Below are 17,445 nucleotides of genomic sequence, written 5' to 3'. Positions count from 1 at the left end.
ATTGGTATGAAATTTCCTTTTCTGATGAATATAAATTGATTGCGAAAATTATGCGTAAATATACTCAAAATCCAGTGCAAAGTTAAATTTAAGTGCCAGAAAATCTTAGAAGTTGATAATTGACACAAATTTCGAAAAACAGCCTTTGAAAATCGTCAATTATTCTGTGTTTCGAATATTGAAAATCTAAAGATGCGAAAATGTGACAAATTACGTCAACTTATCAATCCTCTTTTCAAAATGTATCTGGTGTGACTTAAATAATTTTGACGGTTCATTCATTGAAACGGTTTTTACAACACTTTTTTATATTTTTTGTGCATGCAAAGTTTATGAGTAGATCCAAAACTGTATTTTTATAATGGACTAACTGATCCCGTACGAACTCTGTTTCGCTTTAAATTTAAATATGTTAAAAGAAGTTTAAATGGTAAATTCAAATAAGTAAGTTTAAATGGTAAAAAGAATGCGTTTTCACAACAAAAATGCAATAAACATCTTAAATTGAAATTCAAAATAAGAAACTTATTGACCGACGAGAAGAACACCCGTGTACGAATTTTCGTCTATTTTGGATGCATAATAACGAAATTATTGCAAAAACATTAAAAAATTCATATGAATGGCTCATTTTTCAGTCGTCTGATATCTAGTTTGCAATCGGGAATGAACTGTCCGTCCTGTGAGACATTCGTGTTTGAATTTCCGTCTCGATCCGATGCAAACACAATTGTTTCAACAACATTAATTAGTTTATATGGACGACCCCCTTTATGTCGTCTGATTCAAAATGCGAATTAATGATCGATTTTGTAAGACTGCCATGTTTGCTTTTCAATCCCACGCATAATAAAGCAATTATTGCAAAAACATAAAACAGTTAATTTATGATGACCTATTTGTCTATCGTCTAGTACAATGTTTGTAATCGGCAATCGATTTCTCTTTCTATTAAACTGCCAAGTATGGATTTCCTTCTCGATTCGATGCATAATAACATAATTATTGCCAAAACATGGAATAAATAATCTGGACGACCCCTTTTGCCGACTTCTTGCTCAAAATTTTTCAAAAAAATTCTTTTGTCGACCCCCGTTTCAAAATAGAACACCTGAAATCAATTGCTCGTCTCTTTAAAATTGCAAATTCAATCTTAATCTAATAAAAAAATTACCACAATGTTGCAAAAACAGTAATCTGTTATTATGGACGAACCTTTTCACCGACCCCTGATCCACAATTTGACACCCGAAATCAATTGCTCGTTTTTCAAAACTCCCGTGTACAAAGTTTCAACTCAGTCTGATGCATAATCATGTACAGAAGCAGTGAAGAAATCATATGGACGAACCTTTTTGCCGATCCCTGATTAAAAATTTTACTCCATAAACCAATTGTCCGTCCCTTTCAACCCCCTTGCGCAAAGTTTCATCTCAATCCAATGTTTATTATCGTCAAAACAGTGAAAAATAAATATGGACGACTCCTTTTGCTGGCCCCTTATTACCAAATTTGATAACTGAAATCTATTGCTCGTCCCCGAAAACTCTCGTGTGCAAATATGGATCGCAAACGTTTTGGTAAAATTCCTTATATTAAGGATTTATGTTCGTCTCTATCGTATTGAACAAAATTGACAGAATATTTTTCATAACTCTTTATTCGGAATAAGAAATCTATACAAATAGGATGAATGTTTATTATGTTATGAATGTGTATATAAACACCAAAATATAAGTGGCCCAAGATACCCCACATTATGTAGCCCATGATTTCCCACACGGAAAATAACTTAAAGGTAATATTTACCGAGATAGCAAGGTGAATGCTCGTGGAAGCCGAAAAGGTATCTTCTATCTTTTCGAGGTAAAACTCACCTCACAGTGAGGTGAAGTTTACTTTAATCGAGCAGAAAAAGGTACAATTCACCGAGAAAAAAGGTGAACCCAAAAGTGGTAAATCTTACCTCGTACACCTGAATTGAGCTGAATAAAAAAGAATAATTCACATAGATGCAATGCAGGAGGATTCAGTGGTCATGATGGCTTGGAAGACCACGAAGCCGAATTGCCACGACGTTTTTTTTTCAACACGGTGATACATTCCAAGAATAAAATATAAGGTAAAAAGTTCCAAGTTTTTTTTATTGATGAAAGCAATCAAACCAACTAGCATTTACCTTTTGTATCAGTGAATAGGAAAACGGTATTATTTATTATTTTGCTAGGTGAATGCGAAAATGGTAAAAATTATCTTTTTGCTAAGAGAATTAAAAAAAGGTAAAATTTACCGTTTTACTAGGTGAATAAAATAAAGGAAAAACTTAACGAGAAAGTAGGATGGAAAAAAGTAACCTCGCTTCTCGCTAAATCTTCCCTTTTTTATAAATTTTCAAGCTATGTTTTGCAAATTGGTTGCGTTTGAGTGAATTTTTGATAAATCATGAACAATTTCGTTTCCATGTGAAAGAGCTAGACAAAGTTAAGATAATAAGGATATGAGCATATTTTTATTATAAGCTTTAAGGCTCCCACCGATGCAATTTTCGAGTGTTTGTTTAATAATGCTTGTATATTTTTATACTACATTAATAAAAGAAACATATGATGCGTAAATACATAAGTCAACATCATATAGAAATATATGCTTACGCTAAGCGACGGCGATGACAACTGGATTAAGATTTTTAGCTCAACACATAGCTGAGATATTTAAAGTGGTCCACGTTTCCCACTCTCCCCTACTTAAAGTTCTTATTTTGACCGCTTCAAAAAGTACTATCTCGTCCATTTTTATGTCCGATCATCGTAGCTTTTCATGTTCTTGAATTATCAGATTTTTTATTAAATATTTTTATTTAATATTTGAAGGATCGAAGCTTGACAAGAACATTGCTTACACCCTTAACAAGTACAAGCCCTTAATAAAAAGCATTCTTACTGGATAGAGTTATTTAGGGTAATGAGCTGCAAGGTGTATTTGTTCATTTGATTCGATTTGGGGTTATTTTTGAATTACTAAAACCCTGTGGTTTAAAAAAGCCTCGTTTTGGTTCAAAACTTATTCGTGATATTTTCCAGAATTTTAAAGTTACGTTTACATGATTAAATTCTGACTTTAAAGTTTGTATGAGAAAAATCAATATTTTGTTCCGAAAAATCAACCTTATTCTGTTTCTTCTGTGAAACCGATTCTGCTAATAGATTTTTTGCCCATTTAGAAATTTTCTGCCAAACAACTTTGTCGAAGATTGTAACTTGCGAACTTATAAGGCAAAAAAGTTGTTAGCTGTTGAATAGGGGTATGTCTTTTGGCGTTGAAAAATAATCAATTTAACTGACAGAGTTGTTTAGTGGTTCCACAAAAGAAACAAAAACGATGTTGATTTTTCCGAACACAATATTATACAATTTTCCAATATAAACTTAAAAGTTTTAACTTAAAAATTCTGCAAAAAACCCTGGATGAGTTTTGTACAAACAAATTTTTTTTTGACCTCAGGGCTTGAGAAATTCAAAAAATGACCCCAAATCGACTCAGTCCAGAGCCCTATTGGGACACTATCAATGATGAAGTTATGCAGTGCTAAAATTGTTACAACCTCTTCATCTAGTAAAAAAAAATTCAATCAGTAAATTTCACTTCACTTATACAATAAATTCCACCGTGAAGTATCTTCTGCCCCGGAATACCCCACACGTGTCCCAGTAGCTGAGAGCTTGAGTAAACCAACTTATCAATGGGCTATCTTAACAAGGTTGCTTTCTCTAATTTACCCGCCTGATTAAGATACTACTACTTGTTTGTGTTGTTTGCAAACGCAAACATGATCTTGTCATTTTAGATGAATTTCCTCTAAAATAACTGTTTAGGCTGATGCTATAGCTCAGTAGGCAAATCAGTTGCTTCCTGAGCCGGTGTCCGTGAGTTCGAGCCCAAAAGCAAACATCGATCACAGTTGTACCGGATAAGTTTTTCAATGACTGTCCGCAAACTGCATCTTTGATACCTATAAGTTGCGAATGACATTAAAGATGTTAAAACGACGATAATCGAAACTAAAAAACTGTCATTTTAATCATCAACGACCATTTTCATTTTTTCAATTTTCGATGACATGACTTGGAAATATGTCCCACTACTTAAATGAATATAGTGCATGATATTGCAAACGCAGAAGGTGTGTATGTACGTACGTTGTTTCGCTACAACTTTTTCTTCCAGATTCGATTAATTGTTGCTTAATTGCAGCTCTCAGCTAGTAGTTAACTGTTTATCGTACAATACTTAGCTTGTGCTGGGAAGCCAGATTCTGAGTATGTATTTTTCAGAACGAATCAATCACAATGCAAATTGGTCAACCTTTTGGATTGTGGTTGTTGAATTATAGTTACTTCTAGGAATTTAGTATGTATAAAATAAATGCATTGAGATAGTTTGATTTGATAAACTTTTGGGTCAATATTTAAAAATACTTTTTATTCGAATTAACACTGATTCTCACTAGAATTTATCAAAAAAGATTGGTAATGTATAACATATTCTTTACGTATTACGTTAGAGTTATTGTGTTCAACTTATTTCTTTCTGCCAGAATTTTAAAATCTTTGTTATTATCTATTTATTATACTTATGCCGACTTCCGATTCGCTTACCTTAAACAAAAGAATGCCACCTCATCCACGTGAAGTATTTGACTGGTAATAAACGAATCCATCAATCATTCTGATTGTTATAATTTGTATGAAGTGACAAGTTTGAATTAGATTTTAGTAGGACAGATTAACACCTGCTCTGACATATTGAATAAACTCAGCAAAAGTCAATTGACTACACATATTGCAACCATGCTTCATAGAACTTAAATTTACTTGAGTCATTTTTAAGATAAAAAAAGTCTTCGAAAACTTTTCTGGGCATCTCTCATCGATGTCCACTTTCTGCTTTCCAAGTGACCACAATTTATTGCGCGCTCCCACACAGTCGTTTAGTTTATTTATCCTGAGCCGTCCGTCGTTGCTCTAAAGTTATCGCAAAAGCAAACGAAACGAGACGAAACTACCGACCGCAAACAAGCGTCATCTATTTGTCAAATAGCAAATTACCGGTGGATTCGGCTTAGCACAGCTCGGCTCAGTGAATGAACCACAAGGCGCACTATACAGCGAACCGTGGTAATTTGTCGCCGTCTGGTCAAATCACTGGGTTAAAGTAAAAGGGGTGTAGAAGCGTGGTGTGAGACTTGTGTTATAAATCACAACCTACAGGAGAAATGTCATCACGAGATTGGAATAAATTACGTGTTTCTTTCACCTTCAAACACGTGTCTGTTTGTTATGGAATTTATTTTAAAAATCCCAGAATATTTTAGCTACTCAAGTTATCGATACATGCTGTCAGAAAACCAAAAGTCTTTTAGCGTTTTCGTTCTTCTCCAATCCAAGTATAGAAATTACGTGATCTTAACAATAGATTGTTATAAAGAAGTATAACTAAACACGTTCTGAGTTTGAAACCAACCATTTAAACTGGAAAATTAATTCATCGAATATTATTTAATTTTATACATCAACAAGTTGGAAGCCATGTATCAGGTGTTCACCACTCACGATAGTTATCTTAATTAGCGAAACAAAATCCCAAACCTAGTATTCTCTAACTCTACTTTATTACTAAATTTGTTTCTTGTTCTTCTAAGCTAATTTTGACTAACTCGGGTGCCCTGGATCTGAATTTGCGCTTTTTCTACTAGCTTTGAAAATAATTTAAAATAATTTAAGAAATTTCTGCATTTTTTCGACAAAACTTTAACACAAAACAAATAATATTTTGAAATAAAGGTTTTACAGAAATTATCAAGTTTTCCCAAGTCTTCAAGAAATTTTGAGTACTGCGAAAAAAGTTATAGAGGTTTTCAATTTGATTACCTTTCCCAATTTTTTGAAGAAGTTTTGAACCAAATTGAATTTTAGACCATTTTAAAGCAAATGTCCAATCGTTTTGCAGGTTGAAACAAATTTTTTTTAATGAATTCAATTTTTAAGAAAACTTCATTCAGTACTGTCACAAATACTTGTAATGGTTTCTTTCCATATTTTTTAAAATTGTAGACATTTACTTATTAGTTCATTCATCACCATCTTTCAAATATTATTCCTTAATTGAATGAAATAGTTAAAAAAAACAGATTCAGAATCAGATTTTTTTCTTTAACGTAGATTTGTTATTTCATCAGTTATCAATGATTGATTACACTTAAAACTGATACATTTGAAAGCTTATGAACTCAATATCACCAAAACTAAAGGTGATTGACAAAATTTGACAATAGGCTCGAGTTCAGGACGAATATCATCAAATATCTATCCAATGAATCATTGAATCATTAAATCATGTTCCCTAGAGTTTTTAATTAAATGCTATTGAGTTTTTTAAATGGTTAGACGAGTTTTATGAAAAAATTCTTTCTTTAATTTTCAAAACTCATCTTTTTCATCTTAATTTTGTTTTAATTTTCAAATTACTTTACCGAATTTCAAAAGTCGAATAAAATTTAAATATAATTTTATGAAAGATTTAAAAAAAGTTTATCTTTGGATTTTAATACAGAATTTTGTGTTTCGAAAACTTTATCTTCTTGAAAGCCCTGGAAATTAAATTTTAAATAAGAAAAACATAGTTTCCACCTCCTGTCCTTTCCAGGACCCAATATTTCAATTGAAGGCGTCAAAATATTCAGAGCATGAAATTTTATACTTTTAAACCTTCGAATGAAAATTTATAAACAAAATAATAATGATTCGAAGAGCAACTTAAAAGTTGAATTCTAATGCGCAGAGTTTACTTAATTTGTATTATATTTTTACTTTCATTATTTCTACAAAAAATTGGAATTTATTATTTATATTTTTATTTTATCAATTGATCATTTCCCATTCTGTACTTTGTCTGTGTAATTAAACATCTTGTACTATATCTAAATATATAAAGTTATCATGTTGAACTTTAAAAATGAACATTTTATGCTTTTATTTTGATAACGGAAAGAATTTCAATAAAGAGAAAGGTTTTATCTTTGGTTTTGATCTCTGGTACTTTTCGTAATTCACATTTCGAATCGTGATTGAATTTTAAAAGCGGAATTTTCCAATTAATCCATCAATTGAAAGTGAAGAAAAGAAATGCAAATAAAGATGAGTGATAAATAACAATCATTGTGATTTTTCTAACAATTTTCAACTAATAACCTGATCTGACATTCATCAGAGAATTCAGATTTACTTCATATCTGGTGTTATCTGTGCATTAATCATTATGTTCAAAGCTTTATTCGAAATTTTGATTCGCATTCTTTTTCTGGCGTTTCGGAAATAAATATTGATTTCAAATTTGAAAACTAGAGTGCCAATTGTTTTTTTTTCTGGTTGATGCTTTTCTGTAAATTTGAATAAATCAATTCTTTGACGTTTTGGCCTACTACTTTCAGCCATCCTCAGATAACTATTTTAAAATAAATAACTTCAATAGTTACAAAAACACGTCAAAGGAATTGTTTTTATTTGATTTCAAATTCACCAGAAATTCAACCAGAAAAGCCAATAAGACACATTCTACGCTCTTGTACCGCTCAAAAGTGCTTTTTATCCGTTCGCGTATCAAAAAATCTCAAACTTTTCTATAATTTTGATAATTTAAACCACAAAAAACCAACGGAAAAAAGAGGAGAAATTTTTTTCTGAACATGTTTTATATGATTTTGAAAATCAAATTTTTTGTTGGAAAAAGTGGTTATTTTGACAACATTTCCAAAATAATTTTAAAATATATGGACTAATTTGTTTTGGAAAATTTTGAAATACGCAGCCAAAAAAGACTGCTTCACTTTGTAGAAAAAAGATTTTATTTATATCTAATGTGGTTGTTTTATATCCGATGTGGTTTTTTGCGAACAAAAACAGTCGCAAATAAGCGAATTTACGTCACAGAAAATGGAAACTTGATGGAAACTTGATTTAAAACTTTGACATTTTCTGTCATAAAAAAAATAAAATCTTCTTTAAAAATGATAAGACGATTCTAAAACACTAAATTTTACAGAAATCGGTTGGAATCGAACTGAGTTACTGCAGCGCGAATGAGTGATTCAGGTCACAAAATTTGATTTTTGAAAATTTCATAAGGAAATATGCTCTGAAAGCAGCTTTGACCCTCCAGATAGTCTGATTTTTACATTTTTACATTGGACATAATTTAGTTGATTTTTTATTGAGTTCGTTATTTTTAAATAAAAATACAAAAAGATTGAAAAAAATTATTTTTTTTTCTGGTGAATCTTTAAATGAAGACAGTAGTAATTTAACGTATAATCTCTTATTATGTTGCTATTCGAGTGCCAATCAAAATAAGGAAAAAAGTTAGATACAGATACTGGAAATTCATGATTTTAATAGTCGGAACAACAAAATATCGTAGGGTTAGTTGCCCTACTTTGGACCCTTTAAGCGGTGGTTTTTAAATAATCACGATTTTCTCAAAAATGGACGGGAAATTTATATCCTTTAGGAAATTAATTTATAAGTCATGATCTTATCTGAAAGTTCCAATGAAAATTTTCAACATAGGTTACGCAGTAATTGAGAGATTTGCAAAGATATGGATGATCCAAAGTTCCAACATTGAACCTACTGTTCCTATTTTGGTACTGGACCTGTTCCTTTTAATGGACCTAGAACTAAAATTCTTATAAAAGTATGATTTTGCGAAAATTAAAAAAACCAATTCATTGAAAATGTAATCTTCAATCAATTAATAGCATAAAAAAGTATCACAGCTTTTTAACATTTAAAAAAACTAAAATTTCTGTTATGAATATCACAAACACTTTCATTCCCCGTCAGCTCTATCAGCAGAACAATAGATGAAACTTGTTTCTGTCTACTTACTTGTAGTTTATATCCGTAAAGCTGGCAAAACTGTTAGGAATATTCAATATTGGTTCAGAACTATGCCTCAATCAAAAATTCGCACTTTTGTTGATTTGTTGGTGTTGATAAAAAGTTTTGGTGATGTTAGGTCTAAACATGGAACATCAAAATCGGTAGTTTCCTATATTTGGACCCTTTGCAAATTTTCCGAGTTTTCCATTGATTTTCATGAATTTTAGGAAAAATAGGTAGGATGGTTCATATCCTTCACAATGAAAGTAATTTTCTTCTAAACTTTGGCATGGACAGTAAAAAACCGTGATTTTTCCTTAAACACCCTAATTTCTTAAAACGCGCCCCACTAAATGAGCTGTCTGATTTACTACTGATGAGAAGATACATTTTCAAAAACGTTGAAAATTTTATCAGAAAGACTTTTAATGTCAAAAAACGGTATGGTAGGGTTCAGGAAGAATAAGAGTTCATTGTGTGCATAGGAATATATTAATTTTATGCCTGCAAAAAGAATTATTTACAATTTTCGGCATTTTAGGACTAAAGTAGGCTCTAGGTCCAAAGTAGGAGCACTCACCCTATTTGAAAGATAAAATTTGAAGGCGCTAAAGAATGGTTCAGTACAACTTTATATTTTGTGACGTGAATTTAGTCAACTACCCTGTTCTGTTCAAACCGAGTAAATTCACGTCACAACTTCAAATAAATATAACTTTGTTCGTTTTTGTAATGTACGAAAAGCTACGTACATCAAATTGTGCGAAATTGTTTTTTCTACAATTCATTCGAAGACATTGATATTATATTCCCACAGAGAGAACAGGAAATCAAAGTTGTATGTACTAAAGTCAAAAATGGTCAATTCTAGCGTGAATTCACGTCACAAAAGTTATCGATCACAACAAAAACAACTTAAATTTTATAATGACCAAATTATATTCATTTTGAAGGGAATTCAATTTTCGACCGTTTGCTACAATTTTTTTCATTTTCAAGTAAATTGGTTGACTTCTAGAATGATAACAGTGCAGAAAAGTCCGGAAAAAACAATTTCACGTCACGGTGGAATGTGTCTTGAGAATTCACTGAAAACTGCTGCAAAAGTTATCACAACAAATGAATCAAAGCAATCGAAAGATTGCTTTTAATTCAACGACGGTAAATGAAAAAGTTCACATGCCGGTATTTCGATAGCCACTTACTACCTTCTTCAGTGAGCTTTTTCGATTGATCACTGAAGAAGGTAGTAAGTTGCTATCGAAATACCGGTATATGAACTTTTTCATTTACCGTGGTTGAATTAAAAGGAATCTTTCGATTGCTTTGATTCTGTTGGATAATTTAACCAAGTAGGCTCACAACACAATAGAATCAAAACAACTTTAAAATTTGTATTTCACATATAGAATATGTTGTCTAGGCTACACATATTCTAAATAGAAAGCAGGCGTTGCTGAATTCGGCGAGAAGGGAAGTACTCCTTGATAATAAGGGATACGCAGAACCCGAGGACGAAGATGATGATCCTATTACAACTAGGCGCGAGATCACAAGAATCTGCGGCCCGAACCGCTAGAAAGCCAACCTGCGTTTCCGAGCGAATTCCCTGGAACTAAACAAGGACTATGACTTCAAGACGGACGCCTTATGTAGAAGAGAGTTGAAAACGGATGGAAGCTCCTGATCGGCTTTTTCATTTAATTTTCCAAATATTCCTTCTATTCCTCCAATATCAATTGACAGCAGTTTGCAGAAATGTAGCCTACTGTAGTGTTATCTTATTGTGAGACTTTACAAGAACATAAATTTTCTAGAATACACTCAGAAAAATACTATTATGTATGTCATAAGATTTCTTATGAACTGGTACCATAAGAAAAAATCATTGAAATTCATAAGAATGTCTTATGACGCGAATGAACTCTTCAAATGAACAACCTTTTCAGGTTGTTGCTTTTCATAAGAGGCTTTTATGGAAACATGAAACTTAACGAATAACTATGAAAAATCAAAATTTTTGATTTTATTTTCTGGCTAGTTCGTATGAAATAATATCATGTCACCATCAGCAGCACATCAACCCTCGATTTCAAAGTTTTTTTTTGCTGCAACCGGTACTTTGCACTTTTCTGGGTCATTGTGCTGTAATGTAAGCAAAAAATGCACTTCGGTTAACAAATTTACAAGAAAAACTTTAACTCAAACTTACCATTCAATAGATCACGGTCATATTTCACTTAAGCAAAACTCAAAACTTCACGAGAAGTGCTTCGTTAGACGATGAAAAAACTGATGAAATGAATGAATATGTACATTATATTTCCACAATGCCGTTTCTTCTATTTTTCATAAGACGTTGTTATGAAAACTGAAAGAATTTCATAAGACTCTTATCAAAAACAATTTTACACTCTAAAAGCGGTTCATAGGACGTATCTTATGAAAATTATAATGAGAATTAGCCTGAATGTATAACATTTTAAAATACAAAAGTAAAAAAAAAAAACAAAATATTTGAGACCAACCGGTTTCATTTGCAATGATCTCAAGTTCATATCTCGTTCTTACGTATGTACCGTAAGAATGGAGTGAATCGGTACAATTTATGGACTACTTTTGTAATATTTCTGTCAAATTCAATTCTTTCAGCCCACGATTTGCTTTATGGTGTAAAACTTTACTAAAAAACATTATTTATATGCACCCTTCGAGTTTGGTGAATAGACTGGTTATTATTCGAGAAACTCTTAAAACCTAAGAACCGTAAAATATAAAAATGCATTAATTTAAGCTTACTTACACGGACAAAACAAAACTACCCACTTCACTACTCAGTACTGGGTTGATGCATATTAAGCCCAAAGTACGTAGTTTTGGGTGGGTAGTTTTGAACTACTTGAGGCTTTTTATCAATTTACCCACTCACTGGGTTAAATTTTTTCCTCCACTGTCCGACATTTTCTTCCATTGAAAGACGCGTGTGTCCAAAGTTAGCAGAAAAAGCAAGTCTGTGGCAAAAGTCTAAATCACAGTTGGTTGGAACTAGATCTGTCGAGTCCGGGAAAAAGATGGAGACAAAGTGTCTGGTAAGTTTTTTCGATTATTTCTTTTGAATTTATCTGAAAATAATATGCATTTCCTCATATTTTTTTCTTGCAGATGCAGCAGCAAATTCAGTGCCGCTTGGAAATCCGACCCACACCTGAAGTGTCCTTGAGTGGTCAACGAACAACAGCATCCTCCTATACAGAAGATTTCCAGGAAAATACCGGAACTCTTCCGGAAGACTTCCCGGAAACTCCCGGAACTCGTTAGTCAAAAGCAATGATGTGCCTATTAAAATCAATATAAATGTTAAAAAAATTTTGAAAATACGAAATAAATCATTTGTTCTATGAAATTTCACTTGAACTTTCTTTAATTAACGTGAATTCCATATAGCAAAACATGAAAACATTAATTTTGTAGAATTAGTTTCATTTTTCCCATAAAATAACGAAGTAGGTCATTTTCACCCACTGGGACCTTAAGTGGCGATTTACGTCAAAAGTACCTAGAGTGGGTTGTTTTTTCTGTCCGTGTAAATGAGTTATTTGCTTTTTTCATATTTATCAATTTCTAGTAATGACCTTTTTTATCAGCCACTCTTATTCGAAAAAATGTTGCCAGTGGTGCCTGACTCCAGATTCAATGTCAATTGAATCAGAGACATTACGTCGATTCAACAGAGGATCCCTTCTTTTCCGAGGTGGGAGGGTTTGTAACTTATCAGGTCCAAAAACCCGTTATAGCAACATTCACGACAATCGATCTTACAATGACACGAGAACAATTCTGTATATTGGAAAACACGCCAGCTAGTTTCTAACTTATAATGGCTCCTCCCCAACATTCAGAGCAGGGGTGCCATTCGAAAAGGTGTTAAAAAAAATCAATGATTCAATTTTGGAAATCATCATTACTTTTGATTAACACATCTTAGAGGTTCACGGTTTTCGGCAAAGTTGTTATTTGAATTTTCAGCAATAAGATACAGCTTGGAGAACTTGTGTTTAGTACATCAGTTTAATCTGAAGTTTAATATTTATTTCGTCATCCGTAACGTAGACCAGTTTGATACATGTGTATTTCCTTAAGAATAGGTTAAAGCAATGTCTGCTTTACAATTTTTCTAAGGAGTTTAGATTTCTTCAATGAAAATATTATTTGAGTTTTTGCCGAGACATTGTAAAGTCAATGGTTTTGCAGTGTCGATTGTAAAAGGCCATCATGCGATTTATTGGCCCGTTTTTGCGCAGTTTGTGCGATAGTGATTAATGAAAAATAAATTTCGATTTCGGAGTTGCCAAGAGGGAGCATAAAAGTTTAATTTGCATAGAATTTCTTTTGAGTCTATACTACGCTGCGAAACGATATCATTCACAAATGAAACCATTGCATATTCGCGGCGTTCTTTTAGTGTTTGTATGTCAATGAGCATGCAGCGTGCTTTATATGATGGAAGTGGAAATGATGTCCAACCTAATTTACGAAGGGCATATAGTAGAAATCGCTTTTGAACTGATTCTATTCTGTCTTCGTGTGAAATTGAATATGGGGACCAAACAACGCTGCAATGTTCCAGTAAAGACCTTACATAGGCAATCTATAGTATTTTTATTGTGTATGGGTCTTGAAAATTAAAGCAAAAGCGCTTAATTAAGCCTAGCATGTTATTTGCCCTATGTATGATAGTATTGTATGGTCTGTGAAAGTAAGTTTGGAGTCTAAGATAATTCGTAAATCCCTGACTCGTTCACATTTTTCTACATTCTGATCTCCTAATGTAATTGTGATGTTTGGTGTTGTTCTTTTTCTGCTAAATGATATTAAGTTGCATTTTTTACATTGAGGTTTAGAAGGCTTTTTTTTGCACCACAGACAGGTAGAAAATGTGAATTTCATTCTGGAATATGCTGATGTCTTCTTCATTTCTTATTTCCAAATAGAGCTTCATGTCTCCGGCATAAATGAGCATTTTAAGATTTTTGAGAATAGAGGAAATGTCGTTTACATAAAGTATGAAAAGTAGGGGTCCTAGATGAGATCCTTGCGGAACTCCTGAAGTGGCTTAAATAGGGGAAGATTTCTTTCCATTGAAATTTATTATTTGTTGGCGATTCGTCAGGTAAGATTCAAACCATTTCAGGAGTTGAGATTTTATTCCAACTTTTTGTAATTTGAAAAGAAGCATTGGTATGTCTATGCGATCAAATGCCTTACTAAAGTCTGTATAAAGAGCTTCCACATTGTTGCCATTATCCATTGCATTCAATGAAAAGTCTATAAATTCAATTAAATTAGTTGAGGTTGAACGGCCTTTAAAAAGCCATGTTGCCTGTCAGTTATTCGGTTCTTAATTTGGGAAAATAATTTTTCGTTTATAATGGCTTCAAAAAGCTTGGGAATGCAAGAGATAATGGCTATTCCGCGATAATTTCGAATGTCAGACTTTCGACCAGATTTGAATATAGGCACTAAAAATTAGCTTTTTCAAATTTTAGGAAAATTTCCTGATTCCAATGACATATTGAAAAGCCAAAACAATGGAGCTGTCAGTTCCATTGCCAAATTTTTCATGAATACTGGAGGAATTCCGTCTGGTCCTGGACCTTTCGAACCGTCGAGATTTTTTAGTCCTTGCAGAATATCCTGCACATGAACTTGATTAATGCTAATGTTCCTTGAGAATTCTGGGAAAAATGAAAAATAATCGCGATCACGATCTTCTTCATTAAATGTCGTATAAATTTCTTGAAAAAAATTTGCAAAAAGATTGCAAATTTGCTCCGAGTTATCACTGACATGTTCGTCAAGGTGCATTTTTGACGGAAAATTCCCAGTTTTCAACTTCGTTTTCGCGTAGTTGAAAAATTTCATCTAAGATGATTTTGAGTTTCGGTGATGTCTTATTTTCTTCAATGGTGTTTCTTGTGAGATAATTCCAAAATTTTTTTTTGTAAAAGTGAGGCTGTAGGATTTTGTTTTAAACTAAAAGTCTCTTTTCCATACTTATTTCCATACAAACTTTGAATTTTTTTATCGCCATTTCAAATCCTGAACCACCTAAATTCGCACAGTTTTTATTGGGCCCAAAAAGAATCCAAAACCGTTCAATACATTTTTGGCTCGATTCTGACCAGTCTAGTGTACAGTATACCATTAAAAACTCGAAAAAAATTTGAAGTCCGCTTTGGGTTGTTTTTAACGATACTTGAGGATTGTTTTGTGGGTATATTGCTTTAATCTTCATCTGTCAATTGACGTAAACTATGCAGTCGTTCAACATATGGTATATCGGCAAGATGTACACAAAGGAGATAGTGAACCGTTCGTATCACGCAAAAAATATCTGAAGCAAATAACGGTGGATATAGCATCCCAGCAAACATTTATGCAGGTTTAACGCAGGAACAACAGAATTATTCAAACAAATATACCAGATAAAAAGATTGTATTAAACTTACCAAAATAGCATATAGCTACAAAAGTGGAGGCGATATATCTACAATGACAATATTCCAACAATTCGATTTTCCCACAAAAAGCAAAATAAACGTAAAAAAAATATTTCCACTACCTAGATTTGAACTCCAGTCCTCCGAGTTCGCAGTCCGGTATTTTACCACGACGCCAACTCATCAGTTGATTTGGTCCACGCTATAGCTCTATAAGTGAGATTTTCTTTTTACGAACCGGTCACAGGAAGAGACGGGAGAGAGTGTCAATTGAAGGACCGCCCATTTATCGTAAATCAGTCCACTCAAATCGTATATGACGAATTAGCATATTCTCAACTTTTTGGAGACATATTTACGAATTGACTAAACTGCTATCCGATTCAAATTTGTTTGGGCAAAACTTGTCGTAAATGAATGATAGAAAATCTTTCAATACCAACTTGTTTACGATGGTTATTGAAAATGTCTTAATATTCGATTTGGATTATCATTTCTATTACGATATCATGTTAGCTGGGATGGCACTTAGCGACTGTTTACCGCGTTCTCTCGAGCCAGCTGATCGTCGTGTTCTCAGACGAGAAAGTTTTTCTGATAGATCCGGTGTCCAATTCACGTACAGATCAGTATATTTCACCACTGAAGACTAAGGATGTTCCAGAGAATGTGAAATTCAAGTTTACTACCAGGCATCCCATCAAAGTTATGGTATTTGGAGCGGTTGCTTCGAATGGTTTGAAGATGCCACTTGTTTTCATAAAAACTGTAATAAAAGTTAAAATTGAAGTCTACGTTGTCATTTTGGAAAATCAGTTGCTTCCGTAGATTCGGCCAAACTTCGGGGATCAGGAAAATGTTGTTTTTCAACAAGGTGGAGTCCATGCCATACCACAAAAGAACCCAGAACGGGCTGGAAGATAATCAGAAGGCTTAACCAAAAAATCTTTCGCCTTTGAGCAGTTTTCAAACAACATATGTCACGGTATGAAGTTTTTCAGATTTTTTGTGCTCCAAATAATATTTTTCAAAGCAACTTATGTTAATTGAATTTGTATTTTTTTGGTCCTTTTTCAGTTAAAGAGCACTACAAGTATGAAATTTAGTGCATAATGTAACATTTTGTAATCGGAATCATCAATAAGTTAGTCGAACATCGATTGGGTGGCATGTAACTAAACGTGTGGGTTGTGGGTGGATGGATGATCACTGGTACATGTCGAAAATCAGTCATAAACCTCCCGTTGTTGTTGATTCGAAAGTAAGCAAAAACAAATCAAGAAATTCAACCCGCTCATCTCAGCTGTTTGGCACGCTCCATGACGAAATCGTTTCACAATTTTTGACCTGATCCAATTGGACCAGAGAGCTACTTAAAGTTCAATGCATGGACGATGATGGTGAGAGGGCAGTTATTATTAGTTTTGTTTTTGGGGGTGAATGTGTATATCTTTTGCTTTTTGGCAATTTGGATCCGGGATGATGCGCTTCATAAGATTTTGAGCAGTTTGATCGAATGAAAATTCTTTTTTTGGGAATTGCTGAATAACGTTACAGTATCGACAGGAAATTAGGTTTCAGTAATGAGTTGCTAATCTAATCAATCGCCCACGGCGTCGATCACCTTAAACGATCGTTTCGAATTCAATTCGATTTCGGCTATTTTCTAGGCACAATTAGTTCAGTTGGGGTTTGATGCCCCCTCCATGCAAGTTCTGATCCGTGACTTCTGAATACCAAGAGCTTAGCTGAAAAAAAAAACGGAGCTGACGATCGTCGGTAGAAAAACTTGTGCTTGTTTAAGGAAATTGTGTGGATACAAAGTTTGTATTTAAATAGCAGCAATGCAGGGCGTGAAAACGACGAGTAGCAAAGCCAATCGCAAATAGGATTACCTTGATCTTTGGATGATGCGCGGGGCGTTTTTCTTAGATGCCGGATCATGCTTACGTACTAGTTTGACGCTTTTTTGGCTATTTAGTTGGCTTAAAAGTATAATTACAATGATT

At 33.2% G+C, this 17,445-nt stretch overlaps 1 protein-coding gene across 1 annotated transcript in view; it reads left to right on the top strand.

The window, feature by feature from the left end:
* The first annotated feature begins 12,007 nt into the window (after window positions 1-12,007).
* The window catches only part of LOC129743089 (uncharacterized), a 79,095-nt gene continuing 73,657 nt past the window's right edge, over window positions 12,008-17,445 (top strand). The window contains exons 1-2 of the mRNA XM_055735041.1: window positions 12,008-12,025; window positions 12,099-12,249. Coding sequence (XP_055591016.1) covers window positions 12,008-12,025; window positions 12,099-12,249 — 169 coding nt within the window. The remainder of the gene's footprint in view (window positions 12,026-12,098; window positions 12,250-17,445) is intronic.

The sequence above is a fragment of the Uranotaenia lowii genome, chromosome 2, assembly GCF_029784155.1.
Source record: "Uranotaenia lowii strain MFRU-FL chromosome 2, ASM2978415v1, whole genome shotgun sequence".
NCBI lineage: Eukaryota > Metazoa > Arthropoda > Insecta > Diptera > Culicidae > Uranotaenia > Uranotaenia lowii.
Note: the sequence above shows the minus strand (reverse complement) of the source record. Positions and strands in the feature narration are given on the sequence as shown.